The sequence below is a fragment of the Lolium perenne genome, chromosome 6, assembly GCF_019359855.2.
Source record: "Lolium perenne isolate Kyuss_39 chromosome 6, Kyuss_2.0, whole genome shotgun sequence".
NCBI classification, from domain to species: Eukaryota; Viridiplantae; Streptophyta; class Magnoliopsida; order Poales; family Poaceae; genus Lolium; species Lolium perenne.
In genome coordinates, this window is record NC_067249.2 from 193,373,241 (window position 1) to 193,382,076 (window position 8,836).

At 45.0% G+C, this 8,836-nt stretch overlaps 2 protein-coding genes across 2 annotated transcripts; one reads left to right on the plus strand and one right to left on the minus strand.

Annotated features, from left to right (window-relative positions):
* Positions 1-546: 546 nt before the first annotated feature.
* LOC127306565 (phosphoribulokinase, chloroplastic) lies at positions 547-3,066 on the plus strand. Its single transcript, XM_051337221.1, has 5 exons — positions 547-1,199; positions 1,642-1,726; positions 1,860-1,944; positions 2,077-2,321; positions 2,558-3,066. The coding sequence occupies exons 1-5, from the start codon at positions 652-654 to the stop codon at positions 2,807-2,809; spliced, it is 1,215 nt and encodes a 404-aa protein (XP_051193181.1). The 5' UTR covers positions 547-651; the 3' UTR covers positions 2,810-3,066.
* Positions 3,067-4,012: 946 nt separating this feature from the next.
* On the minus strand, positions 4,013-5,427 carry LOC127306566 (uncharacterized). The gene has a single exon (XM_051337222.2). The coding sequence runs from the start codon at positions 5,357-5,359 to the stop codon at positions 4,214-4,216; it is 1,146 nt and encodes a 381-aa protein (XP_051193182.1). The 5' UTR covers positions 5,360-5,427; the 3' UTR covers positions 4,013-4,213.
* Positions 5,428-8,836: the final 3,409 nt, after the last annotated feature.

The following is an 8,836-nucleotide window of genomic DNA, read 5'->3' on the forward strand; positions in this document are numbered from 1 at the left end:
CGGCGATCAGTTTCCAGCCTCCATTCCCTCATCTGCATCCAGCCAACCTCAGGCTGCCAAGTGGCAGAACCATATCTAGATCCATGGAACCACCACCAAGCTTTCTTCCGAGCTTCTCTGGCCATCATAATTCGAGCACCAACTAGTTAGTAAAGACAAAACAGACAAAAGTATACTGCAGGAAATTAAACCGTAGAAGTGTATACGAAAATTTAAATGTCCGGCACTCTTGTATTTTGCAGCTAGCAAAGAAGTGGCCAGCATTTTCAGCAATAATAAGATGATTTAAACTGACTAATATTGGTTTAAAACATCACCAGGAAGAGGACATGATCATAAAACGGAACCAGAAGCTTTTCATAACAAGAAAGCTCAGTGTCCAGGGAAAGAATACTGACAAAATACGATGGCTTGGAATTATAGGAAGAACTCATTTTCAGCTGACTATAAGCTGCACCAGATATCACCAGAAAATAAAAGAAAAGAGAAGGAAAATAGGGATACCACATCATCACCATCTCATTTCCCTCCTTATGTTTGCTTAGCTCTTATCTCCACAATTCTTTCATCAAGCTCTCTCTTCTCCTCAAGTCCCAGTTACAAGGCTTGAAGGGAAGAAGAGCAGCTCCAACAGAAGGTTGGGCAGCAAACATGGCATTCTGCAGCCCACACACCACCACATCCCTGCACTCCCCACGCACCACTATCCCAAACTCAGGCTTCAGGCAGAACCAAGTCATCCTCTTCACGACCAGAAGCAGCAGGAGGAGTAACACGAGGAATGGAGCAAGGACCTTCCAGGTTTCATGCGCAGTTGACAAGCCAATAGTGATTGGCCTGGCAGCAGACTCAGGATGTGGGAAATCCACCTTCATGCGCCGGCTCACCAGTGTGTTTGGAGGTGCTGCAGAGCCACCCAGGGGCGGGAACCCAGACTCGAACACACTCATCAGCGACACCACAACGGTGATATGCCTTGATGACTACCATTCCTTGGACAGAACCGGGAGGAAGGAGAAAGGTGTGACCGCCCTGGACCCCAAGGCAAACGACTTTGATCTCATGTATGAGCAGGTGAAGGCAATCAAAGAGGGCAAGGCTATCGAGAAGCCAATCTACAACCATGTCACCGGCCTCCTGGACCCGGCGGAGCTCATCCAGCCTCCCAAGATCTTCGTCATCGAGGGTTTGCACCCAATGTGAGTTCATATCCTCTCCTCATGCTTCTCCCGTCTGTTGCAGTATTTGGTGTCTGTTCTTTTGTTTCTTCATCATATTCCATTAGCTATTGGGCAAGTGGCTATCATAATATATTTTGAATCACTGCAACAACTTCTATTACATCTCTACAAAATTTCTGATTCCCTGATGGTTAACGATTTAAATGTATCTCCCCTAAAAATAACACAATCGTTTTGTAAACTGTAACAAGCAGAAACATTAATTAATCTCACATAATATATTTTGAATCACCGCAACAACTTCTATTACATCTCTACAAAATTTCCAATTCCCTGGTGGTTAACGATTTAAATGTATCTTCCCTAAAAAATAACACAATCGTTTTGTAAACTGTAACAAGCAGAAACATTAATTAATCTCACATAACAATTTATCTGTTTGCATCTATTTTTAAACCAGGTACGACGAACGTGTGAGAGACCTCCTTGATTTCAGCATCTACTTAGACATCAGCAATGAGGTTAAGTTTGCATGGAAAATTCAGGTCAGTCCAAGATGCTTCTAAATTTATTTACTTATTTTTTGAGAAAAAATGTTCTAGTTCCTCATGACTCACGATGCACTGGATTCTGCTTCTGTTATATCTATCTTAAAAACAATCATTGGGGCTTTTGCAGAGAGACATGGCAGAGCGTGGACACAGCCTTGAAAGCATCAAGGCTAGCATTGAAGCCAGGAAACCAGATTTTGATGCATTTATCGGTACTGCCTTTTTGCGAACTGAACACAATAAGTGTTTGCCATAAACCAAACATAACAAGAGCATGCCACATCAAATTACTTATAACTGGAACACAATAGAGATGAATGTAAACTCACCACTTGGTATGACAGATCCGCAGAAGCAATACGCCGATGCTGTGATTGAAGTCCTGCCAACCCAGCTGATTCCTGATGACAATGAAGGAAAGGTGCTGCGTGTTAAATTGATCATGAAAGAAGGCGTGAAGTTCTTCAACCCGGTTTACCTGTTCGATGAAGGATCAACCATCAACTGGATCCCTTGTGGAAGAAAGCTTACGTGCTCTTACCCTGGCATCAAATTTTCCTATGGCCCAGACACTTACTTTGGCCAAGAGGTAATTCACCTTGGTTTATTTCCCCTTTTGCACCCGACAAGTAATGCATACTAATGTTACTTAGAAACTAAACCGACAGAAACCCAGCTAGTAGTCCAAAGTAGAACAGAATGGAGAGACAACAAACATTCTTAGACTAGAGATAAAAAAATCACGGAGTAGGCCAGTTCTAACTGCTAATAAGGTCCTGCCTCAGCTAATTCTGTAAGATCTCAGCATTTGCTTGTTTCTATCAGGTATCGGTGCTGGAGATGGATGGGCAATTTGACAGACTAGATGAGCTAATCTATGTTGAGAGCCACCTAAGCAACCTCTCGTCCAAGTTCTACGGGGAGGTGACACAGCAAATGCTAAAGCATGCAGATTTCCCAGGCAGCAACAACGGAACAGGTCTCTTCCAAACTATCGTAGGTCTGAAGATTAGAGATCTCTATGAACAAATCATTGCTGAGAGGGTCGGCGCACCTGCTCAAGCAGCCAAAGTTTGATGAGCCCCATATTCAGATTGCACAAATCATTTCATCACCAACCCAATGAGAATGAGCATCCTCGCTTGTAACTAGTTTGGAAATATTACAGCTAGGAGATGGTAGAAAGTTCATTGCAGAAACTCATGAAAACCTGCACTTGAACTTCTCGAAAACCCTTTCCATGAGGGGACTCCTACGTCTCCTGTTAACACATTTCGATGTACATCTTCTCCCACGTTTCAATGCAGAAAATACATGTGCTTGCTATATTAAAAGTAGGTGCTTTCATTCAGCATCTCATTTTATTGGTTGTTACTCCTGACCATGACTACCATTCAAAAAAGGCCATTTAAGAAGTTTGGAAAATAGAGGTTGATATGTCTTCATAGATAGAATTGCGAAAAATTCTGAGAACATGAGTGCTATTCATTATGGTGTTTTAGCAAATCACTCTGTGTGCCGAACTGCATATCTAACACTGAGAATCATGCAGTTGTATCATTCACTAACAAACATGTCATGCATGATGGCAAGATAATGGTTATGAACCTAAGTTATAACAGCTATGTCCTTATTATGGGAAAGGTACATGGTGCTACTTTCAGGACATAATTCATAAGCGGATAAGCCCTAATGTGAGGAACTGCGGATCTCACACTGGAGAATTATGCAGTAGTAGACAATCATTCATTACGAAACACGCAAAGAGTAATGACGACATAATGGATAAGAACCGAAGTTATATCGGCTATGTTGTTATAAGAAAAAGGTACATGCTGCTACTTCTCACACAAGTTTCATGAAGAATGCAATAAACTTTCAGGTAACTAACCAACAAAAAACCATGAGTGGAGCCCAGAACAGAAAAATGCTAGCTTCTTGTACATAGCAGCAATAGCACCTCCGTATGCAAGACCTTCAAATTTGAAGAGTGCAGTGCAAAAATGGCAAGCTAAAGGATTTTTTTATATTGGCAAGTGCGAGAAGTTGCATGCCATGCAATCATTAAAAGAGAACCACATACACATTTCCAAACGACGGGAGAGCACAAACACAAATATTCATATGCATAGCAGGCAGGATAATACATGTTCATTATCTGCCCTATAGGCATTACCACACGAAAATTTTGCATTACGATGCTCAGTGCCCAAATGCGAGAGTAGCATGCCACGCAATCAATAAAGGAGAGAGGCACATACATATTTCCAAACAACAGGAGAGCAGAAACACAAATATTCACATAAATAGCATGATTATTCCACACCAGGCTGGAAAATACATGTTTATCATCTGCCTCAAGTATTTCCACATGAGATGCTGCTACGAAATAATACTAATATGCTTGGTAGTTGACATCACAACAAACAACTGAATGTCGACAGTTGTAGTGACTAGTTTCATTACACAGTACACACAAGATCAAAAGAAAAGAGGCGGATAAACCGATATCGGCGATGGCAATGGTGGGCGCGCCATCGGCCCCCTCGAAAACAGTCCACCACCTTCACCATTGAGTGATAGCTCCCACCCTGGCGGGTTTGCCTTCCTCCAGGCACGGCAGTTGGGCGCCGCAACATAAACCCGGTTCTCCTCCACTCCGCAGTTCCCCACGTCCACGCACGCCGCGGCGCTCCTCCCGGCGCAGTCCACGAACAAGGTGTAAGGCCCAATGTTGTCCACCTCCTCCCACATCATCTGCGCGGAATCAAGCACGTAGACGCCGATCTTGTTCACCCTATGCACAGGCTCCAGGTAGCCCAGTTTTGGCTGAAGCATGAAGAGCACCAGCAGCAGCCGGTCGCCGGCGGCAACCAAATGCGGCCCGTAGTTGGATCTGTCGAATGTGGTGGGTTCCGGGAGGCCGGCAATTGGCAGCATTCGGGCGGTCTGGTTCGGAGGAGTGCTGCCGCTGGCACTGGACTGAGTGGTGCTGCTAAGGTGGAACTCCAGTACCTGCGCGCGGTCGGTCAGACCGAGGACGCGGCCGCGGAACTCGAGGACGGTGGTGACGAAGGAGGCAGCGCGGGGGAGGGCGTTCTTGGTCCAGTCCGGGCGGGGGTTATTGGGGGTTGGATGCATGGGGGAGGGGAGTGAGAAGAAGGCGTGCTTGGAGTGGAAGAGGAGGAGGTGGGAGGGCGAGAGCGCGGCGTAGTGGTAGGGGAAGTGCGGGGAAGGGAGCTGGAGCGCGCCGCGGTCGGCGCCGGCGAGGGCGTCGAGGAGGTGGAGGGTGTTGGCGGAGCCCCGGCGGAGGAGGATGAGGTGGCCGCGGGAGGCGGAGAGGAAGGTGGAGCCCTCCGCCGGGACGGGGAGGCGGTAGGGGATGGGCCGGGGCGCGACGAGCGGGGAGATGGGCGCGAGGCGCAGCGCCGGGTAGAGGAGCTGGAGAGGCGGGACGCGGGGCCGGACGAGGCTGCCGGCGATGGCGCGGAGCAGGAGCCGCCAGGGCTGGCACGTCGCCGCGAAGGCGTAGATCGACCGGAGGCAGGGAAGGAGGCCCCGCAGCACCTCCGCCAGCGGCAGCTCCGGCAGGTTCGCCCAGTCGCGGTACGCGTCCCGGTCCGGCATCGGAAGAGGGGCGGTGGGTTCGAGCTCAGTGTCAGAGGTCGCCGGCGACGTTTGGGGACTCGGCCACTTTGTTGACCAGGTCACGACTCAGCGTCAGCGGACGACTTACCAATTCTTCTTCGTGGGCTCGCCGGACGGCAACTGCATCATGGGCTGTCCGGGCCGTCGATGATAGGCCCAGTCCAAACTACCGAAAGCAGAATGCCGACTGGGCTTACGGCTGAAAGTTTGAGCCCACTCGAGCCTAGGCATGTCCTAGATATGGGCCGAACCTTCGGAAAAGAGAATCTATAGATGACTTCTCGTCTCTTGGGGTCTGGTCTAAAAAAAAACTGGGTCAAGACTTTGACTGCTGCTGCCCCTCCGTGGTCAACAATTTAAAACATGCAGACCTCACTTCAAGGAGCTGAATTAAGGGGAGTTGAGTGGAAGCAAAGGTCATCTCCGCTGTCTTCTTCCCCAGCCTAATTAAAACCACGTGCGTGCCTCACGTCTACCCACGCACCTCCCGAAGCTCATCGCACTTGCTTCGATTCATGTCTTAATTGCTGCTTTTGTTATGAGTTTTCTTCTTACCTACGTGTACGTATATATACTGTCCAGCAGTGCACTTCTGAGAAAACAAATTGATTTTAGGATAACATGGAAGCTTACAAGTGCAATACAACCTCCGTTCGAAAATAAGTATCCGTATCTAAACGAAATTAAGTTACTTATTTCGAACGGAGTGAGTGGTAGCTTGCGTACATGATTTTAACTAATAGCTGGCCTTATCATCGGCATTTTATGTTTAAAGTGTCAAGTCGACATGACAACACGTATATATAGCGTGTTTGTAATGTTTGTGACAGGAGGAAGGACGTTGACGCATGGACTGAAACATATATAGGCTGATCGTGTACCCACACCTATCGCTGTTGGGACTAGCTAGCTAGTTAGTAGTTTGATACTCCCTACCTACTAGCGAAAGATAATCTAAATATTATTGATCAGTGTGTATACTTGTGATGCTTAGGAGTACTACAAATTAAGGCCTAATTAAGCTGGCAACCCTATAGCTCGCTACTGCATATTTGTACTACTAGCTAGCTACAGATCTGAAGTTCATAAATTATGCAGCGAGATCGGCCATTTGAATTTCCTTAGTTCGGACTAACAGCCCATCAGGGCAAGCTTACAACTTACTATGGTCATGCCTACTAGCACCAGCTAGTATATTAGCTAGGATGCTGCTGTTCATAAGGCTGCTCATAGTGGAGAGTAACTTAGAATAGTAACATATGTCATGTTACTATTCTAAGTTACTACTTTCATAGTGGGTAGTAACTTAGATGTGGTATAACGCAATATGTTATTAATTATATTGTAGACTCATATTGCTTTGAGATGTGTGATGTTATGGTAACATAGCTAGTTACCATCCCACTCTCCTTCTTCATTTATTAGTATGTCATGTCATCAAAATGCATTGGGATGTGTGATGTTACCACCTATGTTACCCCCACTATGAACAGTCTAAGCTCCAGTCGACCAGAATGAACGAGAGATTATTTAACAATAGACAGACATCCAATCGATGGAGGGACCGAGCTGCCTTGATGTACAGCTCACGGCGTGTAATAAAATAACTTGTAGTATTTGGCTGATGATATAAGCATATCTAGGCTGACGTTTAACGAAATAACCCTAAGATAATCCCTCAAGCCTCCGTCGCTATGACGTGTAGGGATAAGCATGCATGCACGCGTGTTACTGGTCAAAATAATACTAACACAAACAAAAGATAGCTTTTCATCCGTGTACATTAGTACATATAGATATATATAGTTGCCGAATATTGTAGTGGAGATCAATCTCACGCCCTCCTCCATCAACATCTCTCTAGATCCTAGTTCCTCTAATCCTATTCAAATTACTAGATGAGATAGCAAGTTCCACTGAAACTAGCAGCAGTTGAGCCATGCGTCCCTTAGATAGGCCCTCCTTTCTCTCAAAGCCACAATTGCTACTATACTAGGTACCGGGAGAAGAAGCGAACAAAAATGGATGTACCGGAAGCGGCGGATAACGGTATATAAATGGATAGAAAAAAGAAAAAAAAATTCTACTGTAGATGTATGCATTTAGGGAGATAAAGTACTAAATTCCTTACTTGGCATCCCTAGAAAAACTCTAAGTGGTACGGCTTTTATATAGGAAATTATGAGCAAGCAAGAGAAAGATCAATGCTTTGGATCGGTGAAGAAGGCTTGATCATATCCGCTTAACAACACAACTTGCCGGCAGTAAACTAATCAAACTCTTGCTCTGCATTGATATCCACCACGAATTTCCTTGATAGGCATCACCGTGTCGATCAAACAAGCTTCATTTTGTAACTTAGCAACTTGTCAAGTAACGTAAACCTCACTGATCGTCACTGCGTTTGTGTATTAAGTGGTCTAGCTCGGCCAATCAGACGCTGGAAGCGGTAGTGCACAACTGCACATACAACTAAGAGATCGGCACAGTGTGTGTATATGCAAATGCAATACGCTCGATCTGTCACTAGTTAATTACATGAACTGTGAGTAAGCTCGATCACATTGGGGAGTATGTGTATGCAGGCATTGATGTGGCACATGGGTGTGGGATGCTTCTTAATCCATCATCGACCAGAGAATCCCAGAGAAAGAGAGAGAGAGAATGCTCAACGAACATGCATATGGCCAAGTTGGTGGCGGTACTAGTTGTTTTAATTATTCAGTTACTACTTAGTTGCATTAAACTATGCCTTGTGTTTAATTCAGTGTCATGTGAAACTATCCTGCTTAACGATCGAGCTTGTCTCTTGTCTGCGAGATCGATCTCTCCTCTCTCTCCCGCTCTTCTAGAGGCAGTACGTGTACGTGGCACTCCGTGCGTGAAGTGGTGATGGCACGTCTCCGTGCATGCAGTTCAAACTTTTATAACTTATAGAATTTTTATTTTGTAGAAGTATGGGTATCCGATATTAGTAAGAAAGAAAAGCTATTTACTCTCTTCAATTAGAGTGTTACAATTCTAGTTGCCTATCCATTAAACAAAAGAAGGCAACAAAGGGATTTAACTTGATGCTTGAAAGTAAAACTCAACTTTTTTTTGTAAAAAGTGTCCCAATCATGTAAATGCAAGAGGACAAGATGGATGTTTAACTCTTATGAAAATAATGGACTTGGGTTCATGGGCTCACTTAATCTTTCTCTCAAACAATGGTGGCTATAATGTTGCTATAATGTTACAAGATGATAAAAGCACACACAAATTATCATGCTTTAATGGTCAACGTTTACAACGGCTACATGTTCTAAAACACATAGTTGAAAAGAAGTTCGCATATGTGTGCCATGTCACGCAGCGTGAGATCATTGTCACTTCCCCGTGTCATACTGATGCATGTATGCATACATGAACTATGTAATTTATTAACATGAATTCTCACGTATTTGTAACATATAT